The 17,883-nt window shown below is 41.5% G+C and overlaps 2 protein-coding genes across 2 annotated transcripts in view; one reads left to right on the forward strand and one right to left on the reverse strand.

Annotated features, from left to right (window-relative positions):
* Positions 1-4,590, reverse strand: part of SERINC4 (serine incorporator 4) — a 37,389-nt gene extending 32,799 nt beyond the window's left edge. Inside the window, exons 1-4 of the mRNA XM_018572784.1 lie at positions 4,504-4,590; positions 4,008-4,175; positions 3,291-3,469; positions 1,062-1,141 (exon numbers count right to left, since the gene is read on the reverse strand). Coding sequence (XP_018428286.1) covers positions 1,062-1,141; positions 3,291-3,469; positions 4,008-4,175; positions 4,504-4,590 — 514 coding nt within the window. The remainder of the gene's footprint in view (positions 1-1,061; positions 1,142-3,290; positions 3,470-4,007; positions 4,176-4,503) is intronic.
* Positions 4,591-9,285: 4,695 nt separating this feature from the next.
* On the forward strand, positions 9,286-16,545 carry HYPK (huntingtin interacting protein K). Its single transcript, XM_018572787.1, has 4 exons — positions 9,286-9,499; positions 11,331-11,386; positions 12,771-12,822; positions 16,390-16,545. The coding sequence occupies exons 1-4, from the start codon at positions 9,296-9,298 to the stop codon at positions 16,483-16,485; spliced, it is 408 nt and encodes a 135-aa protein (XP_018428289.1). The 5' UTR covers positions 9,286-9,295; the 3' UTR covers positions 16,486-16,545.
* The last annotated feature ends 1,338 nt before the right edge of the window (positions 16,546-17,883 follow it).

The raw sequence follows: 17,883 nt of genomic DNA on the forward strand, positions 1-17,883 counted from the left end.
AGTTTCCTGTGAAGCTGAATTCCGTTGCGAAGGGGTGTTGGAAATGCAGCAGCATATGCTAATATACTGTAACTATGTCTCTGAGCACTAGATGGCGCAGTGGTGCAAGTCTAGTCTATGCTAGTTTTTCTATATGTATGCTTTTATCTGTGATCTTTATTAGACATGTGCACTGCCAAAAAATTTGTTTAGTTTAGTTTCGTTTTAAATTCGGATTTGTGTTATTTCGTTTTTCAGGATTCGGGTGTGAAAGTCAATTCGGATTCGGACGAAATTCGGTAGCGTTAGTACGAACGTTCGTTTCGTTTTCTGTTCTTATTTGTTTCTTATTCGTTTCGTTCGTTTGCAGCAAAAGTGACATTTGAGGGGGAAAAAATATTTTTCTCCTTCTCTAATGTCACTTTGCTCCAACGAACGAAACGAATAAGAAACGAATAAGAAACGAATAAGAACAGAAAACGAAACAAACGTTCGTACGAACGCTACCGAATTTCGGAAATGGAAATTCGGATCTGTTTGCATTCGTTATGCCTGTAATTCGGAATTCGGATACATCCGAATGTCCGAATTTCCGAGAATTCGTCCGAATTTCGATTCGGAACGAAACAAATCGCACATGTCTAATCTTTATGTTTCGTTCATGATGCTGTATACACAAACGCAATTTCCTTATAAGCAAGTAAAACTTAATTCAGCATTCCTTAAGATCTCAGTACTTCACCTAAACACATAACCAACATATCTCCTATTCTTATTAGTTGTTACAAAATGTTTTACACCTTGCAGTTAACAGCAGGCAAAGATGTTTGTGCATTTATCATCAATTTGTGTAAAGAAATCACCCTAGGTACTGTATATAGCCCGCTTTAGCAGAGCTTTAAATGACAGAATTATACACGGCTCCTATATACGAGACTTATATTTTTAAAAAACTACCAATATATTTAAATGCAGAAATCTGGGTAAGAGGTAATCTATTTTATTACAGTAAATTAATATTTGTAGTGTCAAACACTCATCAGGAAAAGAACAAAATGAAAGACGTTATTTCTTTTGCTTACCTCGTATAAAAGATTCAGCAGGGATGAAGAATGCTGCAACACACATTCCAACCAATATCATGAACTTCAGGAACCAAAAACTACATAATAGAAAAGAGATTGCAATCAAGATGCAGCAATTGCCAATTAATAAGCAAATATGTATTCCACTGTACTATGATAAGTAGTAAGATCGAAAAAGACTTTGCAGTTGTGTAATGTAAATGACACATCCTTCAGCAAAGTGTATTAGCTGTCCAGTTTTCAGAAAAAAAGAGGATCCTGGCACTGGCAAATATGGGTCTTTGGCCAAGGACTTTGGTGCAGGAGAGGCAAGACTGCACACAAGGGAGTATGTAAATGTAAAAACAAAAGGGACTCCAATCAATTAAAATCTGCCTTTTTTCTTTACTATGTCTACATCCTTTGGCAAATAGCTTTAAAAACAACCCCAAATACCTGGGGATCCTACCAGTCTCCTGCCTTCTTCCCTGCTTCTGAACATGTGGTAGCGTTGACAACAGTAGAACACCAACCCTGCAGTCCCCTAGTCAGCCTGTGAAGCCATAGTCTGACATGCCTACCTATAGTGACCGATAGTTTCCCCCCAAACTTAGCATAGATACTGTAAAGTGGCTGACTTTCTGATGCCTTCATATATACTTTACAGCTGAATCTGGCCACACAAAAAACTTTCATTCAGATATATTCCCTAATAGTCAAAGAGCATATTAATCCACTTATATGGGGGGAAAAAACGGATATTACCATATACAGTACAGTATCAGTAGTAATGACATTATTATTGTGCTTCACATGTGCAGAGAGCAGAGCTGTGAGAGGGACCCAGAAGGCTCCACCCACTAAAGGCTGCCTGCAGAAAACTATAGATAGGGCGGATACATGACCACTCATCCTGCACATGGAGAGAGAGCAGCAATGACCGGTCTTTATTACAGGAGCATTAGTACACAGCTTTATTACACAGAGGCAACGTTTTACACTGAATTACTGCAGAGATCATTTAGACAAAATGTTCTTATGCCAGAGTTCAGCTTTAAGTTTACACAAGAGCGGGTTAGTGTTAAGGTTACAGTATAGTACGTGTTAGCGCCATGGGAATCTCACTCAATTAATGTAGAAACGGTCACTCGCACTCCAGATTAATTTTCAGTCAATGTTTATTGACCTCTCATCGTGTCACATTGTCAAGCGACGTTTCGGAGCCACTCAGTTTCGTCTTCAGGCAAAAAAACAAGTGGAATCTCACTCATCGCAATTTTTGGCTGTAATTGCTTCATAAATATTCAGCAAACTGCAATAATTCATCTCTCGGGGCCCGTTCGCACCAGGTCCATTGACCTGGACTGGTTTGCATTGATCAACACAGGCTCAGCGTAAGAAAACACATAGAAAACAATTGCCCTGTTGACACCATAACAGTCTTCAGGTGTGTTGGTAAAATTATAGCATTACTGCACTGCAGGACACAGAGTTGAATGAAGCTTAATTTTGTGACGCTTCAGTAAAGTTAGAAGAAACAGTGTAACATGTTGTAACAATGCATCACAACACCGCTGCACAAAGTACACCAGGGCTGATGTGAAATGAAACTGTCACAGGTCGGCTCAGTAGATCAGGAAGTGAGCGAAAACATACCGGCGCTCGCTCACTTCTCGATCCTGTGCCGGCAGAGAGCCGTGACAGGGAAGGGACTGGATTCCCCCCTCCCCTGTCCGATCCTCCAGCGCTGACTGGCGAAACAGACGGGGGCGGGTACATGGTACATGGCTGGACTAAGGCTGGACATACGGTGTTAGAATTTTAGCCAATCCACAGGAAACAGCAAAATCCTTTACAGTGGCTGGCCCTGCTGGCTCAACAAAACTCAAGCTGGTTTGAAAATTCTTGGCCGAACAGTAACTGCAGCCAATCACTGTTCATGTATTCTGACAGTGGCGAGCTCCAGCTGCAGCATTAGCGGCAGTGGGAGATTCGTCCAACCACGCTCTTTAGTGTGGATAGAGAAATCTGTTAAAAAATCTTAGTGCATGGCCAGCTTAAAGCTTTGCACATTTACTGTAATCAACAATCTGCTATTTCTTCCTTTTATCCCAAACACTGCCCTACTATGGCTAGTAACTGGTAGCATTTTGGCAAAAATTGAAGAGTTTTTGTAGGCCTCACTCATTTACCGCGTAAAAAACAGTGATCCTACAATGATGAAATCATTAAAACAGTGCCATTTACCCATTGTGAATGAAGGCCCTGAACTCCTGTGTAGATTTCACATTGTAAAGGAAAACTGACTGGATAAAGTAAAAAGATGCAGTCCCAAAGCAAACTCTGTACACAGCTGTATACCCCACAAGAATGTCACAGTCTGATCCTCCAGGCAAATGTTTGCAGAGCAGAGAAATCCAAGGCACCTGTATACAATAAAACAGACATATTACAAGCAAGACAATGAGTCATGGGCATTTATAAGAACATACCCAACTATGTTTCACTATATTATAACCAAGGATGTGCGAATGCAGTCAGTGTTGTAGAAAAGTGTCTCTCAAACCTTGGTCAGTCATGCACCACCAACACAATCTTTCTAGTGTCTAGTGACCTATGCTATTATTATAGGATGTACCACCCACCTGTACTGCCACCAATCAGTATATCACCCTCTCCAAAATGTCTACTGGGACCCAAACATGCAGGTCCTTTCTGAACAAGTGTTGAGTCAAAACACTTTATGCAATAATTGCCACTTACTGCTGTCACTTCAGTCAGTGCTCCCACAGTGCAGTCCACCACCTATATCCTAATGCCAGATGTGTAGCACCTACAGTGGTGATATACATCACCAGGGGTACACTTCCAACACTTTGGAAAATACTCTTGTAATCAGTTGTCGTATCTGAGAACCAGCATGTTAAACCTCCTAAACCATTGGGGATAATTCCTGCTACTTACATGTTCCTTGACAGTTTCTGACACTTTTCTGGAAAGCATGAGGCAGCAGACAGTGGAGGCCAGAATGTGAAAGAATGTGTACATGAGCCTGGTACCAGTGGACGCTTTAATGCTGGGGCAGCAGGCGCAGCAAAACGAACATGGGGAAGGTCCACAGCAACAAAATATCTAAAAATCAGAATAGCTTAGTCCACCTTTGTAAACAGATCACAATATTATACAATGAGGAAAGAAGAAGAAGAATCATAATAAATGTATTTACAGCATACAGAAAATTTTCTAATAAAAAAAAACAAAAAAACTAAATTAATTCTAATAGCTGTGTTACACTAAATAAAAAACGAATTATGTAGCGCCAGCAATAGTCCCATACAGTTAATTTAAGAATAAGTAAATATTTACAGCTCTTATTGTATGACATGAATGTTATAACAACTGTTAAAGCTATTTAAGCAGCATATATTTGATCCAGATGATGATAATAGCTCATATATACCTGATAAGAGGCTGAATTGATAAAGTCTGTGCATAGCTTGTTTCTTCTCAAGGCTTTGCGGACAGCCGTTTCATCCATTAGCCTCATAGCTATAAATGAAAGGTGGCTGACTCTTTACAGTGCAATGTTATGCTGCTCAGAGGAAAACATCTTCTGATTCCTGGTGGGATGGCTGCTTGTAACAATAAAACATCCCTTACCTGTAAAAACATATGTGCTGTCATAAGCAACAAAAGGTGCCCAAAAATATCCATATTGTCAAATCCCATCTTTATAATCATTAACAGCAATTGACAATAGTTACTGTTTTATGTTCTTCAGGTTACATGCAAATGTGGCTCAAAATAGTCTAATTTCATCCTGACAGTCTTTCCAATACTGGAGAGTTCAGCAAGTAGTACTTACCCCCTACCACGTCAGGATTCCAGACAGGGCCCGTCTCACAGTGTCAGCCAAGAACGATCCCAGCATCTTTTTACCAGCATTTTCTTACTTCTAGGTAGATGGAGGATTGTTTTTTTCACCTCAAGCGGTCATGTCATAGATTCTTGGGAACATGCAATGCTATAAGAGATAAGCCTCCGACTTACACTTGGCACTCAGAATGCATCTTACCATCTGTACAGGAGGGGGAAGGCTGTGGAAGCTCAGTACATTAAATAGGATTTGTCCAAAGCCAGTTGCTTACATTTCAAGCCAAACATACCTACCATGTCTTGAGCATTGCAATTTAAGAGTTGAAACCACCACAACTGTATGCCGTTAGAGCACAATAAAATATGGCCTCATTCACACCAGGACATATATTTTGCCATATTTTCCAGGAAAAGCAAAATACGTGGACTTTTAAATATAAGTTGATTTACAGGACCTATTCCCATCATTGTACTACATTCCAGTTCATTGGTAAGAAGTCCTACACACTGAATTGGGGTGCGTTGGTATGCATTTTACAAGTCAAGTTAATAGGATCCGATTAAGTATAATGAAAAGGCATGTGAACATTGATTTCATTATGATGAGCACAATCCATAAGCCCAGACAAATGGGTAGCTGATACAATATCTTATATTAATTGTTGATGAGAGGCAAATTCTGCTGCATAGAATGATTGCAAATAGAATCAAAGGTTTATCACAGAGAGCATATCAATCAGTAACAGAACGGCTGGTCTATCAAGAAACATTGCTGGATCTGCATCACTTTCCTGTGCTCAAAGCTGCTAAGAGTATACATAAATAGTGTCACCAAGGTAGATAAGCTTATTAACTCTTAATTTAGCCAGGATAATAATACAGCCAGCAGCCACCAAGTTACATGATCACTGGAAGAATGATGGCATTTGCATACAAGGTGACAGCACCCAGTAATCTATAGTACAAGTCTCCTCCCAATAAAGTGTAGTACATCGTCAGTCAGGGTTGTATTGACCAAAATGGCGCCGATGGTTCAGTGCCTAGGGCAGCAGGCTTAAATGGGGCAGTACCAAGACTGACATTGCACACATTACAATAACTTTCCTTAAATTTTTTGTCTCCTCTCTAACTCTGGTTATCTGTGGCTATATTCATTAAGAAAACGGGGTGCGAGGAATGTTGAGAGGAATCAGAAGACCCTTTATAGTTAAGGAAACATATAACCATCTCTCCTTTTTGTTCTTGGTGGTCTGTACAGTTGAAAAGAGGTTCTGTATATAGCTCTGCCTCTTGATACGTGTGACAGTGTACATCATCTGAGGGGAAAAAGGCCTTTAACCCGAGACCTTGTGAGGTTTTCCAGTCTACAAATGAGATTTTCCAGAAAGGCACTGGTGATGTAGCCTTCCCAGGATCTGTGATGCCAGGGCTACATCACTAGTGCCTCATTCAACCAGGAAGTGGAAAAACATTAACAGGGTTATTCACAAAAGGGTGAAGAGCTTGGAGAAGGCAGGAGAAATAAACAATCTAGGACAACATAGCTGAACTGGAAAGTGAGGTGAATTGGAAAAAGAATTCAAATCAGCTATGTTGTCCTAGATTGTTCACTTCTCCTGCCTTCTCCAAGCTCTTCACTCTTTTGTGAATAACCCTATAAATGTAAGTAAAAGCAAAACTTTTGTGAAAGCGGGGTAAAGGTTTTCTTTAAATAGTGCATTCTAGTGTCAGTTTTTACTAAAACAATCACATGACACCATGGGGTTTTTAACATTTTCAATCTGAGAACCCAAATAAGAATATTATTACAGTGTTAGGATCCAAGTGGAGAATGTTTACTAAAATGTCAGAAAAAGCCGTCCAAAGACAAAATATGGCTGTATAATAAAAAGCACATTGAGGGCTCTTATCTCCAAAATCGTTGTTGTATTATAATTTTATAGCAGACATTTCAAACTAGTGTTGCGTCTGTTCACCTCTTAGTTTTGTCTGGGTAATTGATTCTTCTCCCACCAACATTCTAGCCCTTTATGTGTCTGTGCTGTCAGTCTAAGTCAGTGTGCTCTCATTTGGCAATCATGTGATGATATTTTCACTTGGACACAAAGTCATGTGGTGACCTATCCCAAACATGTCCAACATTACCAATGGTGTCCCGGCCCATAGTAGACCAAAGGTTTTTGGGTTCACCTGACACCTACTGGGAACCTCTAAGACTAGGGATGCACCGATACCAAGTACAGTACTCGGTACAAGTACATGTGCAGATACTTTTCCAGCTCCAAGACTAGACTAGAGAAAAATGCAAAAGTGAGGAGGCAGCTGTCATTTGTAAGGAGCACACTGAGCTCCTGGGATTTGTACATCTCTGTTTTAATGTATGATTTTGTTTTTATAAATATGGGATGCACAGATACCAGTTTTGCGGGTACAAGTACTGGTACTTGCCCAAGTACTTACAGACACAAATACTATACATTTTTGTTTATAGTCATGTGACAGTTTTTCTAAAACAATACAGACTAATGATTTCAGGACAGTGGTGGAGCGCCAGAGCCAGGTCCCAGCTGCAACCGCTGCAACCCTGGTAGTTCTCGTGAAAATGACAAGTATCTGCACTGGTACTCGAAAAGTATCGGTGCATCCCTATCTAAGACCAATCAATATCCAAAATCCATTTTAATCCACCTACCATCACGTACTCCGGGAAAGGAAAAAAATCTCCCCCATTTTGCAAGCATCGGCTTAATTATACATTGTTTCTTATCTTAGAATGTATTTTATAAATTAGTAATAAAATATCACACCATGGAAAAAAAAAACTTAACCTAGGACAGCCCAGGATAATCGACTATTGTATTTTTAATATCTAAGAGTGGTACAATGAAAATATTTTTTTTCCTCCAGAATTAAAAGCTATATACTGGTTGTTTTATCATTTAAGCTGCTAGGGAGGATTAGACCTAGCGGGAGTGACATTAGGGGTCTTGGGGACCCCTGATGTCTCCAGTAAGAGGACCTGTCATTTTTTTCTAGCTATCACATTGGGGGCTTTTTAACCCCCAATGTGATAGCAATCAAGTGAAGTATAAAAAAATAAGTTAAAAAAAAAAGTTTGAAAAGAAAAGTTAAAAAAAAATAAAAAATGAAAGTCTCATATTAAAAAAAAAAACACCCAAAAAAGTTTTAAGTCCCCCGCCCCCACGCACTTATACACTTAAATACGCGTCAAGCGCGCCTACGTGCAAAAACAACGATTACACCGCACATGTTACATATCGCCGCGAATGTCGCAGTGAGAGCAATAATTCTAGGCCCATCAATCACTGATAACACTAAACTGATAAGCAGTAAAAGCTTTTAAAGCCAATTTTAGGCATGTTCGTTTTTTGCGATTTTGTTGGCGTACGCAATTTTAAAAGCTTGACATGTTTGGTGTTTACTTAGCCGACGTGACCCTTTCTTTTATATTTTACCAAAAATATGAGTAATAATAAATTTTTTATAACATAACGTAGGAAAAACAGTTTTCTTTTCAAAATTGACGGTCCTTTTTTTGTTATATAGTAAAAAATAAAAGCCCCAGTGGTGATTAAATGCCACCAAAAGAAAGCTCTGTCTGTCCCCAAAATATGGTATAAAATTCATTTCAGTACAGCATTGCATGACGAAAAAAATGTCAGTCAAAGTACCACACCGCTGAATACAGAAAATGGCCTGGGCAGGAAGGGGGTTTAACACCCCGGTCAGCAAGTGGTTAAATAAGGAGGCTGAATAACAAGTATCTAATAAACACATGTTAAAATTCTATCCAGCCAGCCTGTACAACTTCTTCCTGCCAGTCTTTAACATGGCCGCCGAGGCTTCCCAACCTACTGCTTCAGGGGGTCCTATCGTAGGATGTGACGTCAGCGGCAGGGACGCTGGCTGCCGGTGATCGATCAAAACTACGAACTTATCGAGTTGTGGGACCGCATTACTTCCGGTTTCCTCACAACTACGAGGTTTTTAGACAAAACATGTTGTGCACGAGCGCCATCCACGGCATTGCCCTATAGACATAGACCACAGCAATAAAGTAATAAAATGATGTAGGATGACACTAAGCCAGCGCGTTCTTTATCTCAGGTGCCCCACTCAAGCGGCGGCCATATTGAGTGGGGCACCGGAGATAAAGAACGTGCTGGCTTACTGTCATCCTACATCATTTTATTACTTTATTGCTGCGGTCTATGTCTATAGGGCAATGCCGTGGATGGCGCTCGTGCACAACATGTTTTGTGATCAAACATCGTAGTTCTGAGGAAACCGGAAGTCATGCGGTCCCACAACTCGATAAGTTCGCACTTTCGACACATCACCGGAAGTAGAGTTCCATGCTCGGTTCTCTCGCTTGTCTTCCGGTCGTGATAGAAAACATGGCTGCAGAGGGGGATGTGGAGTTGGAATTGGAGAATGAGGAGAACTGCAGTGAGCGGCCGGCTGATAAGCCTCGCAAGCATGACAGCGGGGCGGCCGATCTAGAGAGGGTGACCGACTATGCGGAGGAGAAGGAGATCCAGAGCTCCAACCTGGAGACGGTGAGGGCCCACGGGTGCTGGGGAGGAGATCGCTTGAATATGTAGCAGGCATGGCTGCCTCTGGGGGTCACACATTGCTTACTGTCTTCAGACAGTTCAACGAGGACCTGTACTATTATGTCCCCCATTCAAACGTGTCCCTTTCCCATTGGGACTGGAAGGCAAGCTAACCCTTATTTGATGACTTGTTCACCTTTATTATTTACTTACTACTCAGCAAAGATTGTGTATCTATAAAACAATTTAAAAAAAAAAATTGGATTTGTAGAGAATGGTTAAGACCCGTCAGTGTTTTTGTCGGGTTCTTTCCCGGCTGCAGCGCGCCTTTGTGCCGTCAGGAAATAGCGGGCTGTATCCTACTATATGCTAACTTTGGGTCACGAGGATATGTATAGTAAATAGACCCAAAAGAGGACTAGAACCAAAAAAAGGTTTTGTGGTAGTTCTCTTGTAACTTTCTTTCCTTCCCCCCTCCCTCTGACCTGCAGACCACCACTTCCTGATCCCTCTCCTAGGTGAGGATATGTAGTATGCCTCCCCCTGGACTGTCCACGTTATACATCCCAGGAGGCAATGTTGGATGAAGCATCATGCTATTTGGTTCCATGTAACTAGGTCCTGCCAGAGAGAACGCCTGCATGGGGCATATGTGTAAGATGCTGTCACCTATCATCAGGGCACCAGCTGTAAAAATGACTGACAGCCAGCTCCAGATGACAGGAGGTTCAAGTTCGTGGCACGAGGGGAACTTTGCAATGAAAACAATGCTGCACTTCATGCGCTAATATGTTTTGTTTTTTATTCTCATCATACAGGAACACTTATTAGAGGGCATTAACTAAGCTTTGGGTAGGTAGGGGGAAGTTATTTAACTTTCTGTCCCAGAGAAACAACATGTAGTAAGAAGACATCTCTTCAAAGTGAGGGGATAGACAGCCGTTTCCAGAACAGGTTTACCCATTGGAGGATTTCCCCTCACCTCCTATTCCTGTGAGGACAATGTTTTTGATTTCCCATCACTTTTTGTACCAGAAACAATGGTCACTAGGAGCAGTAGTGAGGGTGAATCCCCCCAGCATGGACAAACCAATACAATCTGACCGGGAGTCTGATCTTTTCACATGCTATCCTAAAATAAAATGTTTTGCATCTACATACCCTTGCAGTGCGGCTATGCATATTGATGTGGTGCCATTCATTCTGCATAGCAGCACAACGTACCTTCCCAGCTCAATGACGATGCTCTGTACATGATTTGTATCCATTGCGGTGATTTCAGTGACCCATTCAAAGAAATAGGCTGCCCTTTACATTACTTCAAATGTGTCTGGAAGTTAAAGTCCAAGACTGCAGCTTACCTCCATCCCTAGTCTTGACTCTGCAGGGACTGTAGGAATAAAATGGTGGACATGTGACTGCTAATAAATTGGCAGAGGAGAAATGTGTTGCTTTTTAGAAATAAGTCAAGATTCCCCATTGTTTTGTCCCTTTAGAGACCCCCACAAGTACAAAAAAAATATTTGTTGATCTGCTAAAAATGATAAACTATCCAACCACTTCCACTCTCAGATCTCTGCAACATAAAGACTAATCATTCTGTAGTCCAAGATGACAACCAGGAGGGCTGTGAGGGATGACAACCAGGACAACTGTTTAAGATAGCACAGAAAGTGAACAGAGGACACAGGACAGCTTTGAATTTCTGACCAGATCAATAGGTGCACTTATCAGACAGATATAACAAAACACTTCTAATGGTATAATATACAGACCAAAGGAGAGAAGTTCATTGCTGGAGCTGAAATGAATTTGTTCTTTTTTTCTTTTGTAGGCTATGTCAGTAATTGGAGACAGACGATCAAGAGAACAGAAAGCTAAGCAAGAAAGGTGAGTTTGTCCTGCTTCACCTCTCTTCCCACATTATATTGTTCTCAGAATTATCAGTAGTATGAGCCATCATCCAGGCTTAACAAGCCATGGTTTGCATTTATTGACTACATCTTTATTCTAGGACAGGAGTAGGCAACCTCAGCACTCCAGCTAGTGTGAAACCAAAAATCCCATCCTGCCTCTGGGAGTCAGGGCCTGTTCACATCATATTCAGTGCGTTCCGGCAAGAACGCATCGCATTGCGGCCGGCTCACTTTTCTGGGGGGTGTGGGGTGGCGGGCCATTGAAGTGAATGGCGCCGTAGCCACGCCCTCCGGCCGCAATGCGATCGCCCTCACGGGATCGCAGGGCACATTGTGCCTGCTGTCTGGTGCAGTGCGGTCAAAATGCTGCAAGCACTATTTTGACCGAACCGCAGTCACAGTGTGCCTTGCGATCCCATGAGGGCGATCGCATTGCGACCGGAGGGCGTGGCTATGGTGCCATTCACTTCAATGGCCAGCCACGCCCCCTCCGGCCCCACGAACTACTGAGCCAGCTGCAATGCAGTGTGTTCCGTTCGTGATGTGGGACGTGTCTGTCGTCGGCTGTCCCTCCCCCCGCTTCTCCTCGCATCAGTTTAATTATTCTCACTGTGGCGATTGTGAATGGTGTGGGCGAGTCTGGCAGTGGCGGCCACCGCCGCCCCCCTTGAACTGAATCAGTCAGTGAGAGCGGGGAGGAGAAGCAGCAGCGTGCGTGGCGATACGAGCAGGGCAACTAATCAAATGCTAACGATCATCGATTATGATTGACTTAGTTGTTGCAGCCTTATTTCTAGTATTTTAGTCAACCATTGTATAAATACAGACAGTTGGTACCCTGTGTGCCTTGGCAGTAATATATGAACCCAAGAGTCATTGGCATCTAAACAAAGTCAGGAAAATGGTGTCCTTTCCTGTTTTATCATCAGTTAGCTGTTGAATGGCTCCTAAGCCCAGTATTACTTTGTATGCCTATCCAGCAGTTAAGAATGAGATTGGAGAGTTTGTTAGCCTCCAGACTTTATCTCTTAATAGTTTATTTCATGACGAGCAGACTTGGCCTGGGTGGGAAATATAGAAGACCCTTTTGGAGTTGTTCCTTTTCATTTAATATACTGGTAAACAGTGAGTCAGTTTATTTACTTTTATTCCACGTGTAATGTTACTATATGCTGCCACTTGGCTTCAGTTTCTAAATGCCGGAAGCCTGGATGCTGCGATGTTTTGTGACAGATGATTTACATAATGGCAAAGTATTGGGATTATTGGCTTGCAAGTGTTGTAACATATAGATAGGTACAAACTGACCTGACCTAATCTTTTCAGATTTATAAACTATTAGAAGCTTTATTTTTTAGAGAAAAGGAGCTTGCCAAAGTCACAATCAAGAGGGAGGACGTGGAGCTTATTGTGAGTATGAATTTCTGTTTGGTCTGTCCAGCATGACATTAACTGAACTTAAATGAAATTGGGGCTGGAGAATCCATGAAAGTGAGATTCTTTAAAGTGTATGGAAACACATTCGAACTACTTATTGCATATGAGCATTGAATATGACTCTAACAATATCTAACTGTAAATCATATCATTTCATTAAGTTTAATTCCTTTTTTTTTTTGTCTTGCCTCTTTTATCTTGCGTTTATAATAACCCATGTACCTCCACACCTCGCTGTCCAATAGTAGGGTGAAGTTTAGTTTCAGCATGTGATGAAGCTCTGTGCCCCAGCATTATATTACAAAGCATGTCCCCCGCATCCTTTTGGACTTGCCTGCTGGCCGCTGGGTGGGGCAGCCTATAGCTGTGCAGTCTGGTGATTTAGTTGCTTGATTACACTCTATCAGTGCTGCTTCTGGAACAGATTGTACAAGCTAACACCTGCAACACACAGTGAACAGCAGGAAGGAATGTGCACCTTTAAAGGGATGCTGGGGAAGTTTTCTTTCGTAAGACACTGAAGCTCAGAGCATTCTCCCAGTGAGCATGTTTAGTGAGAGTGGCAATGCTGAAGATGGACCATTGGCTGGAATAGCGTTGCCACTCTGAATAAGGAAGTAGTAAGCAGGAGCAATTACCTTTAGAGCCAATGACATGAGGGGTTTACTGACATTTTAACTTTGTATTTCTTTTGAGCTTTATATACTGATTTTAATTGAACATAATAAAGGCAGATATGTGCATTGTCGTATTTTGTGTACACACACACCAATAAATACAATAAAATGATCAAATCTTTACATGAATAATGTGTAAGAACACCCCACAAAACCCTGAAATAGTGAGTAACATTAAGCCCTCATTCACACTAGCCACACACGATAACATGCTTAGCAATCTGCTGTGTTAGGCCTTGTTCACAGCAAGCGCAGAGCAGATCCGGACCAGAGCAGGTGCAGACCGGATCAAAACTGCGTCCAATGTATTCCAATGGTATTTTGACCTCCAGTTCACATCGCAGCGTGCGGATCCAGACCAGATGAAAAAACTGCGGCAAGCCCTATTTTACCTGCTCTGGATCTGGTCTGGAACGCATCAAAAACGCATGCAAGTGCCTTTTTTTTTTAACCAAAACCGGCCCTAAACGCATCAAAAACGCGGCACAACCCACTGCACTGCGTGTGCAGAAACCTGACTGGATCTGGTCTGCATTTGGTGTGAACAAGGCCTTAGTCATGCATTAGCATAGGGCAGCCCATTAATTTCAGTGATTTTGTGCACATTACCATGTGATTGGGGGTTAAGATCAATAATAATACACAATTGTTATCCATTGTAACTTTTATTTACATCTGAACACAGATTTTTTATTTCTTCTCTTCGCTGTTTAGGTTTATTTTATGTAACTTGCGACTAATGTATACAGTGTATATATTGAAACAAATGTATAAAAAACTTATACTAAGGGCCCATTAACACCAGCAAGCTGCACTGAATACATGGCTGCTGGTGTGTACTGACGGGAACAGTTTTGATGTTTACTTTTTGTTAGAACTAGGGATGCACCGATATATCGGCCGCCAAAACATATGGTCCGAAGATGGCACTTTTGGCTAATTGCCGAAAGTGCCATTGTTCTGCCAATATAGCGGTGCATCCGTGCTTTTCTCTCCTCCCCGCTGGGCGCTTCTGTGTCCCAGTGGGGAGGAGAGAAACTGTCACAGGCGGCCGAGTTCTGCGGGAGGAGAGCGCTGTGAGAGGCCGGCGTCTCTCTTCCCCGCACCGCTCAGCCTCCTGTCACAGATCGGCAGAGCGGTGTGGGGGCAGAGACAGCCAGCACTGTCACAGGAGGCTGGCCAGCGGTGCAGGGGAGGAGTCGGCTGTCAGATCGAGCTCTCCTCCCCGCACCGGGAGCTCAGCCTCCTGTGACAGCGTGTCAGGAAGGAGAGTGGGTACAAGCACTCAACGATCAGTGATTGCTGAGTGTTTGTAAATAATTGAGGACATGGTATGGTTACTATATCCTCAATTATGAATGAATGGTAAGTGATCTACATCACCTCCTGTTCATTCATGATTGTGTTTATAGTAAACATACTCTGTCCTCATGTTATAAATGAACAGGAACACTCCGTATACAGGCTTCCTGTTCATTTAGAACAGGGGCTGCAAAAATTATATTTTAAAAGGGAAATATCAGGGGTCTGTTTATTTAATATAAATAAAAATCAAATATAATAAGAATTTAAAAGTTTATAAAAAATTAGAAAAAAACATTTTCGGCCCGGCACTTTTTTTTTATTCTGGTTTCGGTGCCCCTCTAGTTAGAACATTTCATGAAGTCCCATTGGCACAGTGTGGTGTGCTGTGGTTGTACCGCAACACACTGAGCTGAAAAACAGTAGCGCATGCAGTACTTTTTAGCAGTGAACACTAACATGGTGGTGGGAACTGAACCGATATAGAACAAGGCAACTTGCCTTGTCTGCCCATTGGGCGCTGAAATGTGCTGCTGTGAATGGGCCCTAAATGTTTAGAATATTATGAGCATAGTTCCCGGAAAGTCTACAGAGTATTCTTCTAAATTTGATGAGAATGCAGACTTCATGTTCATTGGCTCATTAATAGTGTCTGCTGGCATTTAAGATAGGACTGCCTGAGGGATTAACCCAAATTGTGGGTTAATCCTAAAGCCAGCAGACACCAGAACTAGTGAACAGTGAAGTTTCCGGAGTCCCCATGGTCTTTAGTTAAGAAGCCACATTGCTGCTTACATTACTTGGTAAGCAGGAGTCTGGTCAGTAACATCGAGAGGTTCTTGTAGAGTTGACACAACAATATCAGATTTGTCAGTGAAATCTGTCATTCCAGCTTTCGCTCCCAAGAACCCTGGAGCTGGTGTGGATTGTTTCTGAAATCACTCTTGAAATGGGGAAAGAGTAGTCCTGTCGGTGATCACTTGGCTGGATATTTGGCTTTAAACAGCCAAATCTTGTATATTTAATGCTAAATCATTAGCAGAAACTTTATTGGGGCATTAGCTAAGTACTTCTAATGTTGTGTGCCCCACTGGCGGCTGCTGCTTTCTGGAAAAATGTTACGTACATGCAGTCTCGGACAGTGAGGTCACTGCTGAAGTTCCAGTGGTAAAACGTACAGTTCGGGTTAGAGCACAGTGTTCTGTGATTGGACGAGGGGTTTATGAGCATATCACACTCCTTGTCCAATCACAGAACGCCTTGTATTATAAAAAAATACAAGATGTTTTCTGAATAAAGGAACAACCTGCTATGATCGCGATGTGCCCCAGGCCCAACTGTCAGTTTCACTGCTGGAACTTTAGCACTGACATCTTTGAAGAGAGAAGCAGAAGTCACCATTGGGGGACCAGAATTAGGGGTACCTTGCTAATGTCCCAATAGAGTTTATGCCTTCACGTTCGTTATAATCAGTTTAAATGACATGCATGAGTAACTCTGTTTGGATACAATTTGCATTATGTTGCAGTGATGATTTAAGATTTTCTTCTCTTCCTTCTAGATGAATGAAATGGAAATCCTTCGATCAGCAGCTGAACGAAGTTTGAGGGAACACATGGGAAATGTAGTAGAAGCTCTTATTGCTCTCACCAACTGAGCCAGTAAATGACATTAATTAAAGAAAGTCTTCATCTTTCCTTCAAATTGGGAACAGGAACAATCTGGATTCATTATACCAAGGACCGACAGCGTGGATCTCCCTGATAATTGTGAAATACAAGTCCCAGCATGCACTGACATAGGTGTGTTGGGACTTGTATTTCCACAGCCGACAGAGATTTGTTAGAATATGCCATGTTGGTTAAGGACACATTTAATAAAAGGACAAACTATTGGGTAAATCTGTTCCTATTCAAGTGTTTATTACCGATCTGTGAGCCAAAATGGCAGTGTGTAATAAGTTATTTTGAATAAAGGACAACTTATTATGTCTGCTGTGTGATCCTTGTTCAATTATTGTTTTGTACTTGAACTATATATTATAATCTGTCTATTTCATATAACCTCTTCCTGTTCATGTATACAATAATAATCTTTACATTTTAGGGCTAGTGTACATAGGTCTCTGAGATCAGTTAAAGGAACTGTGTCATGAGAGCAAGACTAATTTCTTACTTTTTGCTGGATGCCCTCATATCACATTGACTCACTAAGGCTTCAATTTGAGTTAACTAGTAATTTCAGAAGAGGCCATCAACGAAAGCCCCTGTATTTCTTGATAAGTTTAAGGTCTGTTTTGGCTTTGATTCATTCTCTTTATACAATTCAAAGCAAGCCATTGTAAACATATGAAGTCAATCACTTTCAGAGACTTTTATTAAATGGAACATTTTGCACAGTGACTGTAAATAGCTGACCTGTTGTGTAATTGCATAGCTTTATTTTCATTTTGTGACACCACAAATGAGTAAATGTGAGATTGTAGTCCATCACAGGAGTGAGCTTGGAGCAGTTACTTAACACCACACAGAGGCACCATGGGGAACAAAAGTAGCCCCCCTCCAGGAGGAAGGACAGTGTCAGCACCAATTCAGAGATGATTTGAGGATCTACAGCCGAGTGATACACAAATAAGATACAGTATTGTTCATAGTTAAAGTACTTGAATGTATTTTTAGGATTTAACACCTGAGTTTACTGTTACTTTAAATTAATTAAAAAGTAATGGACAGCCTTCAAGTGATAGCTTTTTATTTTAAATATGTTCCTTTATTGTTTTTAATGTCCTTGTTCTCAAGTGGTATCCAGACTGCTACCCCCGAGTTAACCACTCACATTACAATCTATTAGATTTACCAACAACTCTGTAGGGGAGGGATCTACCTAGACGGTCCTTTTGATCTACATACAGTCAGGTAGGCCCTTACACTATACAGTTAATATTCCAATCTGCGACAGGTTTGTGCAACACGTGAACAAAACATTTTGTAACATAGCATTTTATTTACATATGACAGCCAGATCTAGGCTTTATTACAAATTTCAGTAATTAGAC

The sequence above is a fragment of the Nanorana parkeri genome, unplaced genomic scaffold (genome assembly GCF_000935625.1).
Source record: "Nanorana parkeri isolate BGI_ZX_2015 unplaced genomic scaffold, ASM93562v1 scaffold2134, whole genome shotgun sequence".
Classification (NCBI taxonomy): Eukaryota; Metazoa; Chordata; class Amphibia; order Anura; family Dicroglossidae; genus Nanorana; species Nanorana parkeri.